This window comes from Pteropus alecto, unplaced genomic scaffold (genome assembly GCF_000325575.1).
Source record: "Pteropus alecto unplaced genomic scaffold, ASM32557v1 scaffold155, whole genome shotgun sequence".
Lineage (NCBI taxonomy): Eukaryota > Metazoa > Chordata > Mammalia > Chiroptera > Pteropodidae > Pteropus > Pteropus alecto.
The window spans coordinates 21,460,672-21,485,613 of NW_006438113.1; the positions used below are offsets into that span (position 1 = coordinate 21,460,672).

The window sequence follows — 24,942 nt, forward strand, 5'->3', positions numbered from 1 at the left end:
TTCACATTTTCTTAGGTAAGAATATTTAGAACTTGGAATATTCTCTTAATGCAAAGAAATCTTCATCTGAACAATTTCTGCCAATTAGGAAAGATTTTCCTTACCTCTCTGGAGAAGGATACATAGCATTAAAAGGCACATACTATTAAGTGTGGTTCAACTCAGTAGATGTATATTTTCTTATCCAAGGGGTATATTTTCTTATCCAAGATGTCCTTTCCTACCGAAGCACAGACATCCATATCTAATGGTCAAGATTAGAATTAGAATGGTAATTTTTTATTCATTATCATTTATTTGTAATGACAGTATTTTAGCTTGTGTAGTTTAAGGACAATCTTCCCTTGGTTCAAATCTTGCTTCTATGTGAATAAACTGTGATCACTATTGTGACACAGACATAATATCTAACTTGTAAGTTTGTTGGGAGAATTTTCCATCTTGCCTCTCCTCACATTTACGCATGTTGAATTTCTTTCATCCCTATGAAGCAGAATTATTCCAATGTGATTGCACAGCAAGAAATAAGTTTACATGGTAACCAAACACACTGATGTTTTTGTAATTGCGTGTATGACTGGAATAAGTTTCATCAAACAAGCTTACATGCTTTGCACTGATTTTCTATTCAATCCTATTTCATTTTTAGCAAAATGTAGGTCATAACTGACTCAACTGATTTCACAATCCAGTAATGGGTCGTGACCTGCCAGTTGAGAAATATGCTCTGATGTGCCCAGTGCTTTCCTGCCTTAGATCTTCATGGACCACCTTTTCCCTCCCCTGTCCCATCCTTGTTCATCTTAACAACTTTCCTCCTTCAGTCACTTAGGGGTCCAGGCTACGAAGTATTTTCTCTTGTAACACTTGGTACACAAATAGCAATTAACAAACAATCAAATTGTTTCTTCCCTATAAATTCCCTAGAAGATAAAGGAGAGAAGGCACAGTGTTGACCTTATAGTACATCCCTGGTGAATCACATCTAGTAAGCGATCCAAAAATTGTAGCTGCTGCCATTAACAATAAAAGATTCCATCTAATGTCTATGGTAAATGACATTATATTATTATATATGGTAAATGACATATCATATAAATATCCAGGAAAATGCACGGCCATGTTATTTGAGCCTCAAATGCCTCACTACCTTCCTTGACTTGGTTATTTGTCTGTTTAATTTATGAATCTATATATGCTTTTATGTCGTCTCTGACACTACCACTTTGACTTTTTGTCCATGCTGCAGCCAGTACATGGACAAAATGCACACATCCTACATTAATTCAACACACCTTTATTATGTGCCTGCATTCCGCCACAAACTCTGCTAAGAAAAGTTTCTGGCCTCATGGAGGGAGGCCGGTGGATCTATGAACAGTGAATCGGGATGCTCTGTACAGTGCTGTGTTGGAGGGGAGAGCGTTACCACCATACCATCTGAGAAGGACCCTTGATTTAATTGTTTGTTAACCGACATACGGGCTGGATAGATCTAAGTCTAGCTTGTTACAAGGAAATAAGGATGTGAGAGGAGACAGAACTGGGAGAGAAGTTATGCAGTAAAAAGCAGATGGAGGTACTGCATGGAGTAGAGATGCTGAGCACAGAGAATAGAGCTCCTGAAGAAAACGTGAAGTTGGATCCCTCCTCTTTGTTACTGGGCAAGCAAAGAGAAGGGATTTTGGCAGTTCGTGTATACTGTCTCTGAGGGCATGTTATAATTTTCTGCCCTGCTTTTAATGTTTTTTGGTAAAACATAATTCATCTCTGCACATTTAGACAGGCTGCTTTGGGGCACAGTCACACAGTAAACCCTAAAATCCACTTGATGGGACTTTGATTGTAGCAAATCCTTGTGGATGTTTAGGCCACATGAGAAGCTTGGGAACAAGTATTTTACTTACTGCTTATTTGGTAGAGGCAGGAAGAAGCTGAAAAATAAGCGAGATCCGGTGCCTTGCGAGAAGGTAAACTAGGGGCAATACGTAGTACTCAAAAGAAGCTTCGGAAGGCTCTCTGTTCAGTGGATTTGTTTTGAAATCCGGGAGCTGTCAGGATGCCATGAAGCAAACAGAGATCTCAACTCCAGGCCTGTGAAAGTAGACTCTGACCTTGGTCAGGGACACAAGTCTCTCTGCAGAATGGAACCAAAAGTAAAAAGAAAAAGAAAAGGAATTCCCCAGAATTCCTTCCCTAGACCCCACTTCAATTAATTACGAAAACTCACGCACTATATTCCATTTTCGTTAAGCTTTATTTTGAAGCATCAGATACCACTTGCCACGTGGATCATTTTGTATAGACAGTGTTACATGATGGCAGGGAAAATGTTCAAAATGTGTTTCCTGTGTAGAAAAACCTCATCGTGATCTAACTGCATCTCTGGCCATGCACTGGAAGTGAAGACTTTGTTAAATTGAAGGGCATCGGTGTGCTACAGTAAGGGCAATAAAATCCAGAGATATTATACTGAGACTTCTTAGTTGCTTGTAATTTTGAAATGCACAAAGTCTGTTTCTTCATGACCAGAACAAGAATTTGGTGTCTTAGAAGAGGCAGCCTCCCTTCGCTTAACCATGGCAAATGAATGAATGGCTAAGTAAATCCCAACAACTCTGTGTAAGGAAGTGGGTGGATGTGGTAATGACTAAAAAGAAATGATTCCTTTTATCAAAGAACTTCCATTTTGGATAAAGCACATCAAGAAACATTTCCCTAATGTTATTTTCTTAAGGAAGCTTATTTTACATAATGGACAAATGATAGTCACTGATGTAACTTCTTTCCTAGGGACTTCTCCACGGCACCCTTGATATAGCAAAAGGATGTACACCCAATACTTTTTGAAACCTGCTTCCACAAATGGTATTTATTTGGTAAAAAAGAGTCCCCTAGAATTATAAACCCAGTATGCAAATTTGTATAATATTGTGGTGATGTCCAAGTGGTGAAAACGTAAGTCCAGAAACCATGTAAATCTGAGTTATTGTACATGTGTCTCGTTCATAAAGCCTTGTATTTCTCAATATCATTGAACAAAAGCAAAATTTATTGAGTTGGTATGCTATGAAATAGTGTCATTTTCACATATTAATGGGATATTAATGTGGTCCTAAAGTTATATGCATTAAAAAAACTTAATTTTTTTAGAAACACAGTTTTTGAGAAGAAAACAGCTGTAAGTTGTGGTAAAGAAGATTAATTCTGGGCTATCTGGAAAATTCTCAATCTTCCAGATAGCAAAGCCTTCACTGTCATTTATCCCCTGAGAGTTTATTGGCTCATTCTGTATTTTATATATGTAAATTAACATCCTAAATTAATGGATATGCTATTAAATTATATTAGGAAATAGTAATTTTTTAAGATTAGATGTCTTTAAATTTTTTCTCTTGAAAATAGTAAATGTTCATTAAAAAGTTGGGTGGGGCAGGAAAAAAAGATAAATTATCATCAATATTATTTTCACCCAAGAGACAGCTCAATTTATCTTGCCATATATATACTATATACTTATTATATATTTCTCTGTGATTTTTATATCAATGTTTCTCTATCAGTGTATTTCTGAGATATATAGATAAATTTCTTTTCAACTGTAATTTTTGACCTCCTACACTTGAAAGTAACCATCCTTTTACTCCTTTTCTCTTGATCTTCACTGACAGACTTCCATTGGTTCTTCTGTGCTCAGCATTGCACGAGCTGTAGTGATGACCTAGAACTTGTTTTCAATTCTGAAACCAGCCTTTGCTTGATTAATCAAATAGGTACCTTGGAGACTCTGAGGTCTGTGAACACCTGTCTTAACTCATCTGTAACACAATTTGGCTGCTTGATTTCTTTAAAAAAAAAAATTTGTTCCAGAAGGCAAGGGTCAGATGCCTGTAGCCTGTGAGGAGAATTGCCAGGGCTGAGCAAAATTCCACTGATTGCCTGAACAGATGCCAACAGAGGCAGTGTTTAAGTTTTACTTTACTTGTCTCTCTTGCTTTAATTTGTGAAGGCTTTGCTGTGAAGCAAGGACCATTGTGCATTGTTCTCAGCTCTTTTCATGTCAGTTGCACATGCTGTATTTTAATAGCTCCCTCATGGATCGTGTTAGTCACTTCTTTCCTATGTCCAGCAGGTCCTCAATTGACGTCATTTTTTTATAACGTTGATGAGATGCTGTAGGAACTAAACTCTTGTTTATATCAGTTAGCCTCTGGTAAGATTGGTTTCGTTATACATTGTTTTGCTTAAAGTTGCAGAACTTGTCAACGACGTTAAGTGAGAACTTACTATGTGTATGTAAAACTTTGATTAACTCAGGTATATTGGCGAAGAACGGTGGAATGAGGTAAGAGCTTTTATTTTCTCTGCTCTACTAGGAATAAACAGTCTTAGCCCATATGGGCTGCTATAACAAGTAACATAGACTGGCTTATAAACAATGGAAATTTACTTCTCACAGTTCTGGAGGCTGGAAGTCTAAGATCAGGGTGCCGGCTTGACAGTTCTGGTGACAGCCCTCTTAAGGGTTGCAGACTGCCTACTTCTTGAATTGTCACATGGCAGAGAACAGAGAGCAACAAGCAGCAAGGTCTCTCACAACTCTTAGGACACTAATCCCATCATGGGAGTCCCACTCATAACATCAACTGAATCCTGAGAGTACGTTCCAAAGGCCTCATCTCTAAATACCATCAGAGTATAGGTTGGGTATTTAGGCTTCAACATATGAATTGGGAGGAGGGACACAAACATTCACTCTATTGCAAAGACTGTGTTCATCGTTTTAGTCATTTTCTGAATATTGTGCTTTTTGTTTTCTCAGATGATTCTGATATACCTTTAGAGTCACTGCTTTGAGCATCTTTGGTACTACATAAGAAGTTGATCAGAAATTGGGCTAAACCGTTAATGGCCTTCAGATACTACCTAACCTGGAAGGTTTTTGGTAATTGTTGTGTTACTCCCCATCACTCACTTGTTTTATTAGGATTTGCCTCTTAAAAAAAAAATATCTAGCCAACTTAGAGTTTGGTTAACATAGGTCCTAGAGAGTGTACTCTGTTTCTTTTTTTAAACATCAGGTACGTTGCTTATGTCATCATCATTCTAAGTGCTTTTTGCTATATGTCATAACAAACTATGTCTGTGTTCTGTTTATATGGTAGCCCTTATATAATGGGCTTTTCCTTCTCTTTATTATCTTAGATTAGCAGTAATGGACTGCCTTCCAAATTTATGTTTTTAAAAAATTTAAAAAAAAATTTTCAGCACATTTGACATACAATATTATGTTAATTTCAAGTGTAGAACATAACAATTAGATATTTCTATAAGTTGGGAAGTGATCCCCCAGTAAATCTAGTACGCTTTGACAGCATGCTTAGTTGTTACAGTGTTACTCACTGTTCCCTGTGATATACTGTACCTCCCACAACTTTTTATAACTGACAATTTGTATATCTTAATCCCTTCCCCTTTTTCATCCATCCCATAACCCAAAATCTTTTTTTTTTTTAAGTCAGATGTTTGAGTTTCAAAATATATTTTTCCTTAGAAATGATGAAAATATGGTAGTTGGCCTAAAGCTTTTCAAAGCTTTTCAAAGATTGAAAAGATCCACCTAACACCTTTTAAAATTCTATTGTTGAGCACAACAATTAAACTAAAAGTTCTCAGGCCTTTTTGCAAGCATTCCTTTCCCCCACGTCTACCTCCATCCCACTATCATAGTTCTGGCTTATTAAATAGGAAAAGGCTACAGTGAGACAGAAATCTGGGAGTGTTTGGAGCTATGTCCCGGCTCTCCCTTACCTTTACTGCTTTTTTGATGGTGGTCAGTGTTTACCCTTTGAGAAGACACAGCCAGGATGGGCTGTGAATTCAAACGAGCCAGCTTTATTTGTATACAGTAAGTTTATCCATTAAAGAAGTTCTATGTTTATTTGGGGAACGTAGTAAGAACTCTTGGTCTGACATTAACCTGTAATGAGAGGGAGAGCTACTGAAGAGAAGTAAAGAATTTGTCAGTCCATTGAACTGACTTATTTACAAAAGCAGCCTTTCAAGTGAATATATTTTGCACATCAGCTATATATCCACTGGTGCTGGTGCTCCCAGAATAAGCAGTCAGAAAGGGCTCTGGTTAGCCTGAAAATTTGATGTTTGGTGATGGATGAGCGGATGCTTGTTGCATAAACACTGATAAAAAAAAAAAGTGATCAGATATTATTAGGAGGGTGATTAGGGAGAATGTTACCAATAGAGACCAATAGAATGAAAGCAATGCATCATCGGGTCGCTGTTTCAATTCAAGCACGAATTTCTGACTTAACTACCCTATAAACTAAACATATACTGTCAGATTTGAGGATTGTTCAATATCAGGACAATGTAGGCACTGAAAATATACTTCTGTCTGAATTGGCAGAACTGATGTGTACGCTTTGGCTCTAAATATGTAGGTTGCAGAGTTAAGTGGGCTGGAGGTGGAAGGGCAACTCTGATGAAGAATTTAAGGGGAAATTAATCATAATCATAAATAATACCATGTCTTCTGACTTCTCTGCCTTTTAATGTCCATGAGAACTCCTCAGCAATACCGAAAAGTTGAGATTTTTAAAACTTAGAAAACAGGACAGGAAACTTTGCTCTTTCTAAGGCTAAAGATATTGTGAACTCCGATAGTACTGTCAGCTTGTGCGATGAAACACCCAAATCTAAGCTGCTGAGCTAGGGCTTCCTGTGTTGCCTGCTTCATGGGAAAAATTAGGAGAGCAAATTGGTACAGGAAACCCAAGTTTCACCCCTAGGAACCCTTCATTTGCTGAAGTGAGAAGTAAATTGATAGCTAGCGCCCAAAAGAAACAGATTCATGTACCTTGTCAACCATTTTCCTGCTTTCTTATCTGGTTCCTCATCTCTCAGACTCATTAAGTTACCCCACTCTCCCATTCTGCTTCTCCCAAGAATTGTTGGCAAAGGAGGTAGGCTCACAAACCATGGCATGATTTACCCGAAACCCCGATTTCCTTTTAAGATTCTCTGTACTCATCGGTTGGACAAGACCCAGCTCCTTTGGCTGTAATGGTGTCTGATTTTCATTCCTATCCTGGTGGTCTTGCTTTGCATGAGTCACATCATCTCCCAGGCCAGTCAGTGGTTTCTTCAGCTCTAAAATGAAAGGGTGAATTTGGATGATTTGTCTTGCTGCTTCCAGTTTTAAAAATCTGTAACTGAGCTAGCTCAGATTGAAGGCAGCTGCCAACTTGAAACTGACAGAGAATGATTTAATAGATAACCCTGGAAGAGACCTCAGAAGTCATATAGGCCAGCCTTCTCATTTCATAGATGAGGACATCGAGGCTCACAGCAGGTGAGTACCTGCTCAGAGCCACATACCTCATAAGTTATCGATGGGCAAAGACAGCTTTGGCTTGATTTTGCTTTTCAGAAATATTGATTAGCATTATGCATGATTACTCCGAAATAAGTAATTAGGCATAAGTTTCTCTACTACTAAATGATGCATTGCTTGAATTTTTTCTTGCCTACCAAGTACCCGCTATAATGCTTTTAGTTAAACACAGGAATTAAGGTCCTTAAAAGGTAAATGCCTTGGAATTTTGTTTCTTTAAAAAAAAAAAAAAAGTGGCTATGAACTGTACTTTAAAGCTTGGCCAAAAACGTGGTTAGCATAGAGAATCACTAAGTTTTATAGGAGTTCTATGAGACTTTCTGGGGATTCTCATTGCTGCAGATAGGAACCACTGAACATTCTGAGGGGTATTTTGTGTTAGCCTGCTCCCAACTTCACGGCACAAATTATTTCTGACTTCCCAGCACCCCTTCCTCCCTCCTCTATGCAAAGAAAATATTTCGAAGCTGTATTTTCACTTGACTCTGTGATCTGGGCTTATTCACTTGCCAAATCAGGTCTGCTTTAGCTGCTTTAAAAGGTTACATTATATACATGGTATTGGTCTCACTTTACTGTATACACAGAGATCTTTAATCATTGAGAAGCTTGCCTCTATGACCTGCTAAGGAAATGTGGAAATTTGCCACCTTGGCATTTTTGCAGCTGTGCAATCAAAAATAATTTGTTGACTCAGTGACCGAAAAGGCGAATTGCTGTTGGTTGAAGGGACAGCATGGGGGCAGTAACAGCCTTCTCTTTTTAAAGAAAATTCCTATTAAAATTATTTAATGTCTCAAACATGTAGACAAGTACAAAGAATGATATAACACATTCCTTCTACCCGTCGCCGTGAAATCTTTTTCATTGCACTTTCTATCCCTCTCACCAGTCTTCTTTTTCTTCATATCCTTTTCACTCTCTACGAAGTTTGTAATTTTTTGTTGCATTTACTGACCTGACCCCCACTAAAATATAAGTTCCACTAGGACAGAAATGTCTGATTCCTTGGTTTGCTGTTACATCCCTGTTAACCAGTTTCTGGCATTGTTCTCAATATTCACATATTTCTCCATATTGATTGATTAAATGATTTTTTCCATGTTCGCTTCTTTTTATGAAGTAGAATGCATTTTGGGGGTTCTCTCCACAACTCAGTATCTTACCCCAAATCAAATGTCCCTTCTTCCCTCCTTCCACAGAGATAACCAGTATTGTGAATTAATTGATGTTTATCATTTTGTGCATGTTTTTATATCTTAAGACATATTTATGCACATTCATTGACCAGTATGTAGAATTGTCTTCAGGTATTAGAGTTGTTTATTATATAAATGATAATAGAACCTTTTTGGTTTTACATTGAACTATATGCAGAACTGGGAGGACCAACCCAGATAAGTCAGCAAGCAGACGAGTAAGACAAGTCAGTAGAACCCCTTAAGGAAGACCTTCCATGTGCCTTGAATAAATGCAGAAACAAGCTATGTACCAGACAGCAATTAAGCTTTAACATCAAAGAATGAACCTGTCTTGGTTTTCTCAATTAAAGTTTAAGAACTTAGATGCACTTAATGTGTCTGTGCCAGAAAATTGATCATTTCTTTGCAGTTTTCTCCAAGTATAGAGTCCTAATGGTCTAATCAAGAAATCTAACAAAGCTTAAGTGTCCTACTATTCTCAGTAAAACTTTTTCCTTCTTCTAGTTGAGACGGGAGAAGATCGACCTTGAAAATACTTTGGAACAAGAACAAGAAGCGCTAGTTAATCGTCTCTGGAAAAGGATGGATAAACTTGAAGCCGAAAAGCGGTTTGTTTAGTCTTGCTGTTTAGTATGGGGTGTATGTATGTGGCTAGGGTACCGTGCTGGTGTGACTGAAGAGTAACAATGGCACATTTAATTTTTTCATTGATGCATATCATTTTAATTTGCCAAACCAAAAAAAAAAAAAAAATGTTGAAACCTTCTGAACTATTTTCATGTTGGTCACCTCTTCATACTTCTTTCTTACAATCGCAGCAGAATTTTTCATTTGGCATCAGGCTATGAATAAATTAGTCTAGGTGCTATTGTTCACCTTTAAATTGTTCTGAGGGATGGTTGGAGTTTCAACTTTTTACCTTATTGAACTGGCTTTCCCAATTTTAAAAAGTGCTTAACGTATGTACCATTAATTATTACACATCTTTAGAGTGTACTTCATTAGGAAAGCTGAGATTTAAATAGGAAAATTGTTTTAAAACTTACGGAAAGAAGTTTTTGTACATTTTTAAGGTTAGGATTCTTTGTGTTAAATGTATGTACATGGATGCGAAATGTCATTTAACAAGAAACATTTCTTGAATCCCTCGGTGCATGATACTGTCAGGCCTTTATTTTTAAGTCTTGCAATCTTAATGGGGTGGAATTGCTGGAGCAGGGCTTGAAAAATGGCAGGGAGTTCTGTATGCGAGATCTGTGTATAGGTGTAGAAAGGGAGTTTCTTGAAAATGTTCATTAATCTAATTTGCCAACCAGAGTTCATCTCAAGATTTGCAAAATAGAGACATACCATAGGCTTTAAGAAAAGTGAAAATTAGAGGTATATCTATAGGGAAATATTCAAGCTGTACTTGAATCAAGCTATGTTTTGCATATCATAGTAGTACTAATAAGCTGAATTATGAAAAATTATTTAATATAATAAATGTAGGGACCATTACAACATTTCACAAATCTAGTTTGCTCAACAAGAGCAGGCCTAATTCATTTTGCCCTAAGCAAACTCAAAGGTAAAAAGTTAAAAACAAAACCAAAACCCTCAGCCACCTGTAAAAGAGGACACGGAGATCTGTTGCTATTCAGTCTTCTTTTGCAAAATGCAACTGAGGTTTCATATATATCAATATCAGATTATTGCGTTGAGCAATATGAAATCGGCATTTCATAAATCAAAAGCTGTTGAATGTAAATAAGTATTTTATGTGATTCAAATTAACGATAATTGTTGGAGAGGTAACTCTGCCAGTTATTAGCCCAATAATTTTTGTGTTGTTTTGAACTTTTTATCTTTGCTGTAGCCAGAAGCAAAGGGTCTTCCATCCAATTTGCCATGCCCTCAGGATTGGTATTTCCGAAAGGAATTTTAGAAGCTGAGTCTCTGTGTTACACCAGCCTCCACAGAGATTCATAGTACAGAGTTCATAAGTTTCAAAAGGAAGCATTGAGACAGTGGAACTCCTTTAGCATCTCCATGTCCTCAACCAACATGTCAAACATTATGGCAGCAGATGATATTGTATGTCAGACATACTAATCAGAAGCAAATGTTAGAGATTTTTTTTTTTTCAGTAATGCTTAATTACCAGTGACCATTAAAAAGAAAAAAAGGAGGATAGATCCTTCAGCTCTGCCCTTTGACTTGAATACTAGGTCAGGGTGCCGTGAAGTTCATGTGAAATGGGCAGAGGAGATAAGCAACCCCATGAATTCATTCTGGCCATTTACAGGAGTTTGCTATTAAAACAAACCCTCTAGCTAGTATATTGTTTTGCCTTTTAAAGGGAACTATTTTTCATTGTTGGAACTTTTCTTTTCAATCAAGAATCCTGCAGGAGAAATTAGACCAGCCGGTCTCAGCTCCCCCATCACCTAGAGACATCTCCATGGAGATTGACTCTCCAGAAAACATGATGCGTCACATCAGGTTTTTGAAGAATGAAGTGGAGAGGCTGAAGAAGCAACTGAGGGCCGCTCAGTTACAGCGTACGTAGCTCTGGTTTCACTAGTCTTTTCTGTGCAGAATTAATCCATTTACCAAATACAGGGTTTTACTGATAGCTACTCTTTAATTTGCATTAATCAAATTCATATTGTATTTCATTACCAATACATGTTTAATAAGTCTGTTGTCCTGGAATAAATTATTTCTAAAAAATACTGTAATTGGGTAGGGAGAATAGTTTAGAATACAGAAAAGAATTTAAATAATTTTAGGAGGGCCCAGAACCATAGGTAATATTTTTAATCTCCCCTGCATTCATCTCTAGGATTATGCTAACACAAATATTGCAGAAGACCTTTTGGGGCATTAAGGCAAAGAGTAGAGTCTTTATCTTCTTTACTGCTAAATTTTAGCTTCAGCTAATATTCGTTCATGGTACTTGAAGAATAAATGCTTTTGGAATTTATATTTACTATTTTGGAAAAGGTCAGAGTGTTGAATTGGAAATCAAAGGAACTAGATTTCTGAATACTCGATTAGGGCATTGCTTGAGTCTCTCCTATTTCAGCTTTTAGGCTGCTCAAACTCTTTTGTTTGAATAGATAATATAGTGAAAGGTATGCAGGGGGAAAAAAAGTGTTCCTCTTACCTCAGTCCCCAGCCACCTAATTCTCACAGTTACACATTTTTCATATATTCTTCCAGATATAAGTACGTGTGTGTATAAACTTCTTTTATACAAATAGTACAGTGAACATACTCTTCTGCATTTTTCTATTTTCATTCATTATATCCTGCTATTTTTCCCTTGCTATTATATATAGAGCTGCCTTACTCCTTTTTTTAAAGGCTACTTTAGTATTTGATTATGTGATTATGCCATAATTTAGTTAACTAGTCCCATACCAGTGGACCCTTCTTGTTGTGATGCTGCAACCGTAATGAATGTCTATATATACATACATTTGGTAACTGTGTAAACACACCTTCAAGATAATTTTCAGGAATTGGATTTACTGAATCAATTGGAACATATACATTTAAAATCTCAATGATTTTATCTTTGTTTTCTTTTCTAAAATGCATTGTAAATTCTTGTCCGGTATTGCATCTGGGATGGTGTATCAGGATCATCCTTGGACCTTTAAAAATTTCCAGTGTGCTACTGTGACAAATGACCACAAACTCAGTAGCTGAAAACAACACATATTATAGTTCCTCAGGTCTGAAGTCAAAATAGGTCTCTCTGGGTTGAAATCAAGGGGTCAGCAGGGCTGATTCCTTATAAAAGGCTCTGAAGGAGAATCTGCTTCCTTGCATTTGCCGACTTCTAGAGGATGCCTGCGTTCTTTGGCTCCTGGCCCCTTCCCTGCTTTGACATCACTCCAACCTCTGCTTTTGTTATCACATCTCCTTTTCACTCTCTCTGCCTCCGCCTTATAAGGACCCTGTGATTCCATTGGGCCCAGCCAGGTAATTGAGGATAAGTTCCCATCTCAAGGTCTTTAACTTAATCATATCTGCAAAGCCCCTTTTTACCATCTACGGTAATAAATATATTCACAGGCTTCAGTGATTAGGATCTAGACATCTTTGGGAGTCCTTTATTTTGTCTAACTCCATATAGGTTTCTGGGCGTACTTAATGAATACAGTCTGGTTCTCTGTATTTTTTTTTTTTTTAATGTAGATAACTCTGATATGTACCCTGGATTGAGAACCACTACATATATTCCATGAAAACATTGGTTGCTTTAGGGTATTTTTTGAGTTTTGCCGCGTTGGGCAGACAAATATCTTTTAGTCAATCTTTCTGAACTCTTTCCGGTGCCATCAGTTTGCATTTTTCTTTCTCGTATATACTTGTGCCTTGTGCTTTCAACGAAATTTTTAGAAGAAATTGGGAAGAATTTTTCATTCTCACTGCTTCTTTCTACTGCACTAATGTGGTCTTTAAAGAGACTACAGATACCAGAGGCATCCATAAGTGGTGTTTTGATTTTTTTTTTTTTTTTGGTGAGGACAGAGAAAACTGACCCAAAGAGCAGCAAGTGGCACTTGGTTTGGATGGGGTTTAGAGGATGTGTTAATGACTTTTCCTCATCCATATCCTCTAAGTCTACCTATATCTGAACTTGAAGCTCCCTCCCAGTATTTCTCAACTCTGGTTGAACGTTGGAATCTCCTGGGAAGTTTTGAATATACTACTGGAGAGGCTTCATTCTCAGGGATTCTGATTTAATTGGTTTGGGTGCGGTCTGGGCACTGGTATTTTCTAAACATAAACTTGAAAAAGAATGCAAAATGTCCAGGCCACCTTTGGATCATTTGGGAACCACCTCTCTGGAGTCTGACCGAAAGTCACCCTCAGTTGAGGCTGTCTTTGACTAAATATTGCAAGATGCCTAAAGATGGGGAAACATAAGCTGTGGCCCCTAAGCCCTAGGGAGCTCTAGGTGAGGGAAGGTAATGGAGTAAATAAATGGGAATAAATCCAGTCTCTTGAAATCAAGTGTTTCATTGTGCCAGCAGAGGGCACCCAAGCAATGCCATGGTGTCAGTCATCTGGGTCTGGGTCTGTAACACCCAGAGGTGTTGGAACTGGTGCCTTCTCTAAGCCCTGGCTTCTCCATTAATTGCTGAACTGCCAGAATTTCTTCTAGCCACCTCCTGGTGACTGACTTTCTTGTCTATAGATTATTGTTTAAGGATCCCCTGCTGATTTCCCCAGATGCTAAAGGATTGCCATTTTCTTTGAAAGACAGCGTTTCCTCTTAACTGATTATCCTAGAAACCTCATGAATCCTCAGTTCTGCGAAGCTTTCCTGTTTATGAAAAAGAAAGGCAACTGGCTCTGACAGCTGCCCTTCTAGTTCTAGAAACAATAAGTACTGCAATGAGCCAATCTTTTGTTTCCCATAGCGCTAGTTAAAAATTCTGCATGCTTGCATATTTGGGATGAAGTAATTTAAATCGTTTTTATTAAAAGTATGATTTCTAAGTATATTCCCAGCATGCCTTCAATTAAAAAGATTTTTTGCATCCGGATTAAACAGCAAGGTTTCTGGTTATATTGAAAACAACTGAGGGATTTAAATGTTTAGTGCCCATAATAGTGTTTAATAATTTTGATATTTTTATTTGAATTTCTAAAATGGGACATTCAAAAGCTTTTGTATGTTCTGTAATGATGAAAATCATTGAATATTTATCATTAAAAGTCATTATTTGCTAAAACGCCAGACCTTCGTGGAGTTGCTTAAAATTGAAACTACTTTGATGGACTTGGGAGTTGAAAAAGGGTCAGTTTGTGAGAGAGAAGTGGTCAATGCGGCATTCAGCTCCTTCTTAAATTTGGACTTGGCTAATAATATGGAGCAGTAACCTGTAGGATTCTCTCTTAGGTGTGATCATGGCTACTGAGAAATGTGTAGCTATTTTTCAGAAAAGAGAAGTAGATATTATCTTTTTTTGAGATTTTACTTTTCCCCAAGTTCGTTGGCTAAGACAGGGAAAAAGAAGGAAGATGGGTAAACACTGAGTTTGTATCAAGGTTATTTTGGTTACTTAGTAACAACAGGTTCTGTCTGAGGCAAAATAGAAAAAGGGCAGGAATGTCATATTATATAATTTCTTGGAATGGTGCTGAAGTGTGCAAGAATCCTGCACAGAATAACTTCAGAACAGCAGGGCTCGTGACCCAGGGAATTCAGCAGAAGGAGATTCTAGAGCCCATGAAGATGTCAGTTCCACATTTCAGATTCCTAGGAAAGAGAAACTGAGTCCGCTCTGGCCTGGGAGGTCAGTGCGGTAATAGAGACCTCAGCATGGGGTGAGCTGCTGACGAAGGGATGTTCATCGTAAGTGTGATGCCATCCCAAGAGCCTGGCTGCGTACAGGTCTTTACCTGCCTTGTAACTCAGAAAGGCTGTGCATGAGTCAACACATGCACACCAAAAATTAGCTTATTTGAAATATGACAGTTGTGTACTATGTCAATTTCTATTATTTAAAGAATCATAACTTACTGAGTGTGTTCTAGTATACTGGGTCCCAGTGTGCCTCTACCACAGTGTACTGTGGGTGTGCAAACAATTGTGACAGCCTCCCATAGGAGACTCACCACACTGTGTCTTGAGTTGAGGGGCAACAGGATGGTGCTCAGAGGGTCCCCCATGGACCAAATCTATTTTCTGGACTGGGCCCCCTCCCCTCTTAGCTCTGGCAACGTAAAGAGCTCTGGTAGTTGCTAAGTCCAGACGCAGCTGCAACGTCACTATTTCTTCCACATCAAGCATTTTAGAAAGCAAGTAAGTGGGAATGAAAATACCGAAAGTCCCGATGCCGTTTTTTATGATTTTTATAAATGTAGATTGTTGGTAAACATTGGCACTTTTAAGTCCAGATTTCATCTGTGTGTAGGAGAGTGAGAACTGTCTCGCAACAGTTCTTTGCCTATAGCACAGGAGCTGGACTGCCATCTTTAAGATTTGGATATGATTGCGTGAAACATGGTTTCACCGAGAACTCTGGCTTTTCAGATTCAGAGAAAATGGCGCAGTACCTGGAGGAGGAACGTCACATGAGAGAGGAGAACCTGAGGCTTCAGAGGAAGCTGCAGAGGGAGATGGAGAGAAGAGAAGCCCTCTGTCGACAGCTCTCCGAGAGTGAGTCCAGCTTGGAAATGGATGACGAAAGGTATGTACGTGTCTTATGAGCCTTGTTTAAAAAAACTAACCAAGTTCCAGGAGGTCTCTTATACCCTGTTAGATGTGGAAGGAGATGGCTTTAAACATTTATTTGTGATGATGAATACCACTGCGTTGAAGTAGATGTTGAGAATGGGAAAAAAGAAGAGTGACTGTTTTGGTGTTATTTTTTTGTGTGTTTTTGTGAGTTTTTTTGTGTGTGGGATTATTTTGTGTTTTTTATTTGTTTGTTTGTGTGATTTTACAAAAAAGGGGGAAAAAGTATGTTTCCAAAGTTATTTGGTGGGGAGCGAAATGGAAGCAGGGTTATGTGTAAAGAGACAGAGCTCGCATCTGTGATGAATTCATCTAATCCTGTGTTATGTCCGTTTAAAGCGTGGAAGTATCCTAAGTCATAGATACGGGTAAGCAAGCAGTGGTACAGCCTGAGGAAACGAAAGCATACACAGGTTGAAAGAATCAGCAGGAGGCAGGTGGAGGTTGTTGAAAGCCAGAGGCCTTGCCTTAACACACTTAGTGACTTTTGAGTTTTTTTGCAGTTACTTTTGAAAAATAATCCAATGCATTTACCTGCTAAAACCTCACATCAGACCCCCTGATTATCCCACCAAGAAATGGGCTGAAATAAGAGTCAGCCTTTGGTTAATTAGAGGAAGTGGTATCAGCGTTTCTCTCCCATACAGATTTTCTTCCCCTTCCTCTTTTCCTCCTGCTTCGCCTTTCTTCTCCCTCTTCTGTACTTGAGAGTAAGGTTATTCTTAAGATAAGCAACAAATTAAAAAAAGAAAACAAAAAACAAAAAATAGTTCAATCAGCAGAGAAACCCAACAGTTGGGGAATTAGCCTTTCTGCGAACCCGATCATTTCAGCCAGGACATTCTCTGTCTGGGTCAGGGATGCCCTGGCCTTTCACGGTCAGTATCGCAGTGCGGAACGTGAGGCTGAGCTTCCTTGGGGCCCCTCCAACAGGACTGAGCAGCCAGTGTCTGAGACCAGGGTCTGCTCATGGGTGTGATGAGTTGTACAGGCTATCGATGCCAAAACACGTTGTTTGAGAACATGTGGGCAATATTAGCACATCAGCACTCTGTCTCCATTTCTATTATTGAACAGATCCAGTGGGTTAACAAGGCTTTTGATCAGTTTGCCGTGCATGATGGTATTATCATTTCAAGAAAAAAGTCAGATTTTCTATAACGAAGGTCTATATTTTTATAATTAAAAAAATTATAAGAACAGAGTAATGGGTAATGCTATTTAAAACATCTGTGTATCTGTTTCCTCATTTGAAGAGAAAAAAGATTCTTTCTCAAGTTTATATCATAAAACTATCATTCTTAATTCTGAATCTTGCTGATTTCTTTCTATGTCTCATTCTCTCTGAAATCCTTGTCTTCTAAAAACCATTTGGCTGAAAACATCAGCTCAAATACTAAATAACTTATTAACTATTTTAACTGTCATAAGACACAGAGCAGACCATGGGTTAACATACACAGTACCCTGTACCTGATTTTGAGTCAGACATGCAGTTTCAGAATTTCTTTCAGCCGTGGCGACAATACTAAAGCTATTTCGGGTTTCTGGATAAATACTTTCTTTCAGAACTGATACTCCCTCCAGAAGGTTTGCTTTATCTTTTGTAGGCCGGATTATTCCAGGTAGAGTATAGCTGCCCAATAAAGACGTCTTCTCTCCCTACTGGGAATGATGATGTCACGTTTGGGAGAAAGAAAATAGTCGGACACTTGAGACGTCTACCAGTGTGTTTATTCCTTAAAGACCAAGAGGCGGTCTGAGCTGCCTAGCTGGGTGTAGAATACAAGAAGTCTAGCCTGTTGCCCCCATGGTGGCTGCTCTAGAGTAGAGGAAAAAGTAGTGCTTGGGTATCTAGTTGAGGGACGCATGTCAGATTCAGGAGCCTGGTTTTCTTCGTGTTGAAGCACCAGTGTAGAAATGACAGTGTTAAAAGTTCCTCCCGTGAACCGATTGACTCTCAGGGCTGAGATTGTCCCTCGGATACAGATGCCTGCACATGTGGCAGTTTCTTCCTTTGGCCGTGAGACCTGTGAAGGATAGCTTATCAGGAAGTCTCTCAAATAGAAATTTTTCCTCATCAGCAGTCTTTTAAGTGTCTTTTATTATGTCCTAACATGTGACTGTTTGTTGAGGAAGGCTTGCCTTGTGAGCTGTTGACATTTAGTTCACGGAAAGACGTATCTTTAATCTTTAATTTGATCACATAAATCTCAGAGGGCTTGTATGGATTTGAGTCTTACATAACAATTTAAATGTAGCCATTACAGTGTAGCCCTGTCTGCCCTTCTTGGGACAGTGGAAGTAGAATTCTACATAGCTGTTGTGTGATGGAGAAAAGCCTGGTACTCTGTTGTGTGGTGCGGCTGTCACCAGGCCTGCATCCTCAGCTCAGACATCGGATTCCCTAACCTGTACTGTACCTCAGGGGAGAGAGGCCTGCCAAGCAGTAGAGCAGTGAGAGTCCATTTTATATGTCTCCTAGCTACAGCATCACCCTCTAAACATTCTGAGTTTGACCTCAAGATGTGAGGTCAAATATTTTCTCATAGGAGCTCTCTTTAAGAAATGCAGATGGTTCTGATCGTTCCCAACCCCTCTCCAACCCTTAGGTGTTTTAATGAGATGTCTGCACAAGGATTAAGACCTCGCACTGTGTCCAGCCCAATCCCTTATACTCCTTCTCCAAGCTCAAGCAGGCCTATATCACCCGGTGAGTACATGTTCTCAGCTACTACTGTGACTGATTTCTGGTGCATCCCTGAATGTGTTCCTTCTAGCATATAAAAATCTTGTAAACGGAGAGGATGGTCATGTGTTTTTGAGAAACATCAAAACAAATCTCTGTCAAGACCGAGTCTTATAATTTTTAAGCATAAATGTTATAATGCCAGGTGGTGATTTTCTTCAAAAAATTTCTTTTAACCTGAAAGGAATTTACCTCCAAAAACCTTTTTAAAAAGATTGTCTTTGACTGTAATTTTAAGTGCCAATGGATGGACAGAAACTTTGAGTAGATTTCTAAGATACATGACAGCGCATCTTTCATGGGTTCTTTTCATTATGTTCTACATACATTATCTCATTTTTATCCACAGGATAATTAATGTAGGCATCATTTTTTCCCATGTTAAAATTGAGGAAGCAGTCATTCAGAGGTTCAGTAGTTACTGGTCATATGGCCAGAAAGTGTTAAGGGACAGGGACGGGGGTGTCTTGTTTCCAAAGCCTGTGTTTTTTCAAGCAAGAGCTACCTCCTGATATTTCCAGTGAATTGTGAGTGCGACTCAGCCCTCATAGCCAGGAACTGGCTTTGCTTCTGCTTCTGGCTTTACTCCTCAGAAGTCTTTCCTCAAAGGCGTGCTTGTTTTCCTCTGACCCTGAAAACTCTCTCCCTGGGGTCTCTGGCTCCAGTACCAGCACAGTGTGGGGCTTTGAGGCCAAGAGGGCAAGCAAATGATCCAACAAGGAAGAAAGAGAAAGCAGAGGGGAGGGGGTTGGCTGGTGCAGTAAAGGGAGGAAAGAAAAGGTAGCAGGCCAGAGGATCGCGTCTTGTGACTGAAGTGACGAGACTGATTTTCTTGTGCTTGCTGGTAAACAGATTTTAAACAGAGTTGAGGAAATAAGTGGGGAGTTGGAGAAGTGGAAAAGTAGAGAAGGAGTTTCACAGCAGAAAGAAAGGAAGTGACTGCTTTAGTAGGGTGGCAGCGATAAAGGTTGTGGTTTTAGAAAGTAAAACAGCTTCATATTAGGTCGACATCTCATTTTATCTGTCATCATAATTAAAAACCAGGGATGCACTTCAGATTGTTAAAGGGAAAATGCTGCAGAAATGCAGGTTGCCATAGATAAAATGTAAGGTAGAAATGGCTTGGTTTTGTGAGTTTTGGATTTGATTTAGCCCAGCTCTGTGCTGCTGTGATTTTTTTAAGTGGGGAAATCAAAAGAAAGTTCTGCACAGGCAGCATATGTCCCTTGTTAGCCTCTGACCAAACTTTCTCCTGTCCCCTTGGTTGACTTCCTTCCATCTGGGGTTGACCAGTCGTTGGAGTGGCTCACCAGTCCCTTCATCTGGGTTCAGGCGTATGATTCTCCTACTTTCCAAGCTCTGCTCTCTGTGCTGTTGGAAGGGATGTTGAAAGGTCAGGTTTCTCCACCTAGGACCAATGTGCTCTTTCTGGCATCCATCAGGTAAAGAGGGACTGTTTGTAAACCGAAAGGATTTTCTGTTGGATCAATGGCCTGATCATCACTCTTTGTTCTTGCTCAAAGGATGTTCCTGAATCTGTTTCTCCTATTTTCCTGTGGCATTTAAGTCTTTCCAAAAGCTTCTCTTCCTAGCTTCTCAGTTTTCCCCAAATAGCACTTGGGTTTCATTACCATGATAAAAGTCTTCTCTGCTTTTGATTTATTGATATAAAAGGAAAGCATGAGTTAGAAAGAAGTGAAATGGAGGGTAGCTTTTATAATTGATGATGATGCTCATTCATATTACGTATAATTTAATGTTCTGTTTGATTTACTTAAACATAAAGAAATCTGTAGAGGTGTGTGATTTCCAATTCATTAAATGTAATGTTGTGGTCATTGAAAAAAGAAAAAGCAAAGGTGAGACCTTTGTTGGGAATATTAATTTCTATTGTAACATATTCTGTAGGAAGATTTCATTCCACTCTCATAATTTTGACTTTCATTGCACCCTGTCTCTGGGGTGGGGCTTGCTTGTGTTAATAAGCTATTTGGTTTTCGCTTAAACTACAAATAAGTAACACCTAGATTTTTCTTTCTTTCAGCCAGCTTGAGTGAGAACATTTGAATTCTATTTTAAGTTCTATAATATTATCACAGTAGATTTTATCTTCTATTTGGCAGCAGAATTACTCCTAACCTAGTTCATTGCTGTCCTGTACATAGTATAACAGCAAAACCTGAATTTTCAAGGTTCTTTTCACTTTGTTTTTGTTGGAGGAACTTGTGGTTCTCAGTATTAAGAATATATCATCACTTCCTTAGTGGAATTATGTTGTTCTTATAGTTTTCATTTCCAATTTAAGCATTTTGGCTCTTATTCCTACCCTGCCATTTAACATTTTCACTATTATGTTGAACTATTTCGAATCCTGTGTCACAATTTGGTTGAAAAGTACATTTCCTAGGACTTATGAAAGATCCTCTTCTTGATTATATGTGGAGTTATATAAGGGGAGAGTGTTACATTCCAATAATTATTTTTCAGGTAGTCCATTATTTTATGCAGCCTAAGAAAGAATCATTCCCAATTAGCATATTTTGATATGCCTGCATCAGGGATGGGGAATAATGAAGTTTAAAAAAAGAGTCTGTACCCCACTAGCAGCAAGCACACCCACCACCCAGATCATGGTTACTAATTCTGTTCTCCAGTGAAAGGAACTAGGAGAAAGGATGTTTGCAGGGGTGGGGCAGAGAATATACAAGGTGAATCTGGAAAATTTGGTAATGCCAGATACTAAGGGTGTGCTTAAGAAAGAAAAAGACGAGGGTATGTCAAAGTGACACAAAGTAATCGAAAGAGCCTTCAAAGGCCAAAACTGGAACAATTCGAGCAATAAAATAAATAATGTAATATTAGATTATAACCCAAACATAAAACAAATATCCGTGAGTCTATGCTGATATTAATAAATGACTGAGTAAATAAATACGGAAGAAGAGACAAATCTCTCATATAGAAGAAGTTCAAATAATTTACAGATACTCGAGGAAGTGGAAATAACTCCCTACTTTTTAAGCATGGACTGTATGTAGGGACTTCCTTCCACACAGTGTGGAAAGTGAGGAAAAAAGAGTAACTTTGCAATGGAGAAACTTGACACATACTGCCTCAGCCAGGTGATCAAGGTCAACATCGACAGGGGCAAGTCACATACCCTTGTAGTGGTACGTACCCTTGACGTGATGTGCTGAGAATGGCATTTGACCTCTGAGGTCTTTTTCCCCAAAACCCAGTCTAACCATGTATAAAACAGCGGACAAATCCCAGTCGAGGGGCAGTCTGTTAATAAAACATCTGATCAATACACCACATGGGAATCCTGTAGTATTTTTGCATTTCTTGTGAATCGTAAACTATTTCAAAATAAAAGATTATATAATTTTTTAAAAAGCTAAAAAGAGGTTCAAATAACAGAGAGCTACCAGCTTACGGAGCTTTGAGATGGGCCTTGGAGGAGGTATTAATGAGCTGAAACTTACTGAGCCCTTATACTTGTTGCTAGGCACTCTGTGAGCACTTTGTGATATTAGTTTATTTCATCCTCACAACAACATTGTGAGGTCACTACGGTAATAATTGAGGGATCTAAAGCCCACAGTCACTCAGTGCCGAATGGCAGAACTGGAGTCTGAGGTAATAAGGCAATCACCTGTGGAGTCTGGATTCCTTGCCTCTTCAAAAGCTGAGCGAGGTCCTGATTGACTATGGGAAAAGAAGTTAAGTCCTGTGGAGATGAGATTTCCTAGGCGAAGGGCACACTCTGAACTGAGATGCAGAGGTCAAAACCAAGAGTGCTGAGACAGCTGTGGTTTTTAACCCTGGCTGCCCTGGGGCCCTGATCCTCACAGATTCTGATGCATTTGATTTGGGGTCGGGTGAGGGCTTTGATAACCACTGACCTAGAACCAGGAGATAGTTTGGAGCCAAATTCAGAAGACCTTTATAATTCCCAGGGAAGAGATTTTTTTAAAAAAAATTTAGGTAGGCAATAGGAAGTCTTTGAAGACTCTTGATTAGCAGTTTAACATTATAATAATTAACTTTGTAATATTAGAAAATAGCCTAGGTCTTATTTTTGTTATTATGAATTGAACCCTCTGAGCTTCTCTATCTAGGGATAAGGGTCCATTTTCATAGCCTTTCTCTTAAATTTGATCACTTTCATGGGAAACAGAATTAGGGTTATATTCCCCAAAGAAAACCTCATCTTCCCTCTCCTAGCTGAACAAAGTCCTTGTCATACAAAGAAACATCACAGTAAATGACGACCACAATTGTACTTAACCCCTAGACCTCCATTTTGTAAATGTGAACCAAATATGCACTATCAGAAATGGAAATATGTCAAATGGAAAGCTACACTAATAGTCAAACCAAGGAATAAAAGAAACTCTTAATATTAGACGGGGAGGGCACAGACAAATTCTAGGACAGGACAACTAAGGATAGGCTTAGTGGCTACACATCTCATTCATGGAAACCCAAAGACAGTATGGAAAAGCACCCTTAACAGCTTCTAGTTTATGTAATTCAGAAAAGAGGTAAGTAGAGTTCATTTTGCTTGGCATGGGACAGTTGATCTTAGATACAAAGTGATTAACAACAGGTCCTTCTATACACACTCCTCAAATTGCTCCTTTGTTTCCATTTTCATTCTATGGGATTTGCTTTTTGCTAGATACCCACCCAGGTAGATGCTTGGAACTCAAAGATATAAAGATAGCTACACTTACTCAGGGATAAATAAGTGATGCCCCAACCTCTGGACCATCAGCACCTAACTCACAAAGGCCGGGGCTGCTTAAGCTGCACGTGGGAGTGATGACCAGTTTTGGAATGTTTGAAAAATACAGCTGTTTGGCCCTCAACCCAGATCTGTCTAATAATGAGGAGAGTCTGGGCATGTGTACTTCTAAAACACATTGGAGATGATTCCCATGTCCTAGAAGAAGACTATGTAGAACATTATAGTGGGCTGGAGGTTGTTTCTTCTTTTAATATCAGTTTCTTTGGGGGCACATTAGCATATATAGAGCTTTGTTTTCTTCATTGGGATATCCTGAAGTTGCAAAGTTCTCGGTGCTGATTTTTGTTTGCCTAATGGCAGGTGTGCGCGCACACGCACGCACACACGCACACTCTCACTGTTTTTGCATCATTGTCAATATACCTTTGACACATCCTATTTCTTGCAGCCAAGTTTTACCACTTTGCTCTGTTTTTTTCCACTTTGTTCTTGATTCTTATTGTCTTCCAACTACCTACCTATATCTTAGTTGGACTCCTGGGCAGGGCGTAACTCCATTTTTTTAATTGGGATGAAAACACTTAACATGAGGTTACCTTTTTAACAAATTTTTAACTGTACGATACAGTGTTGTACAGCAGATCTCTAAAACTTATTCTTGTATAATTTAAACTTCTGCCCATAGAACAATTCCCTATGTCCTCCTACCCTCAGCCTTTGGCAACCACCATTGTACTCTCTGCTTCTGTGAGTTTGACTTAGATACCTCATATAAGTGGTATCGTGCAGTACTTGTCTTGTCGTGACTGGCTTATAGTAGGATAATTACTTCATCCTTTTCCAACACTTACCTTTTTTTTTTTTTTTTTAATAATAGTCATTCTAACAGGTATAAGGTGGTATCTCATTGTGGTTTTGATTTGCATTTCCCTGATGATTAGTGATGCTGAACATCTTTTTATGTACCTGTTAGTCATTTGTATGTTGTCTTTGGAAATATGTCTATTCAAGTCCTTTGCCCATTTTTTAATCGAGTTAATTATTTGCTATTATTGAGTTGTAGAAGTTCCTTATATATTTTGGATACTAGCCCCATATCCAATATATGGTTTGTAAATATTTTCTCCCATTTCATAGGTTATCTTCTGTCGATGGTTTCTTTAAATGAGCAAAATCTTTTTAGTTTGATGTAGTCCCACTTGTCTCTTTTCGCTTTTGTGGCTATGCTTTTGGTGTCATATTTGAAAAATCATTACCAAAACTAATTAATCATGAAACTTTCCCTCTGTTTTCTTCCAAGAGTTCTACAGTTTCAGGTGTTAACAATCAAGTCTTTAATCCATTTTGAGTTTTTTTGTGTACGGTGTAAGATAGCGGTCTAGCTTCATTCTTTCGCATATGGATATCCAGTTTTCCCAGCACCATTTGTTGAAGAGGCTACCCTTTCTCCATTGTGTATATCCTCAGCATCTTTGTTGGAGCTTGTATACATGGACTTCTTTCTGGGTTTCAGGGCTTGACTTTTATATTTCTTGTCATCCAGTAGGCCATTCAGTGAGCACACCATGCTTCTCACCT

The 24,942-nt window shown here is 38.6% G+C and overlaps 1 protein-coding gene across 1 annotated transcript in view; it reads left to right on the forward strand.

Annotated features, from left to right (window-relative positions):
* CCDC6 (coiled-coil domain containing 6) overlaps positions 1 to 24,942 on the forward strand; it is a 97,619-nt gene that overhangs the window by 67,192 nt on the left and 5,485 nt on the right. Inside the window, exons 5-9 of the mRNA XM_025049324.1 lie at positions 9,121 to 9,224; positions 10,999 to 11,159; positions 15,659 to 15,815; positions 18,475 to 18,641; positions 24,050 to 24,096. Of these exons, the coding sequence (XP_024905092.1) occupies positions 9,121 to 9,224; positions 10,999 to 11,159; positions 15,659 to 15,815; positions 18,475 to 18,641; positions 24,050 to 24,096 (636 nt within the window). The remainder of the gene's footprint in view (positions 1 to 9,120; positions 9,225 to 10,998; positions 11,160 to 15,658; positions 15,816 to 18,474; positions 18,642 to 24,049; positions 24,097 to 24,942) is intronic.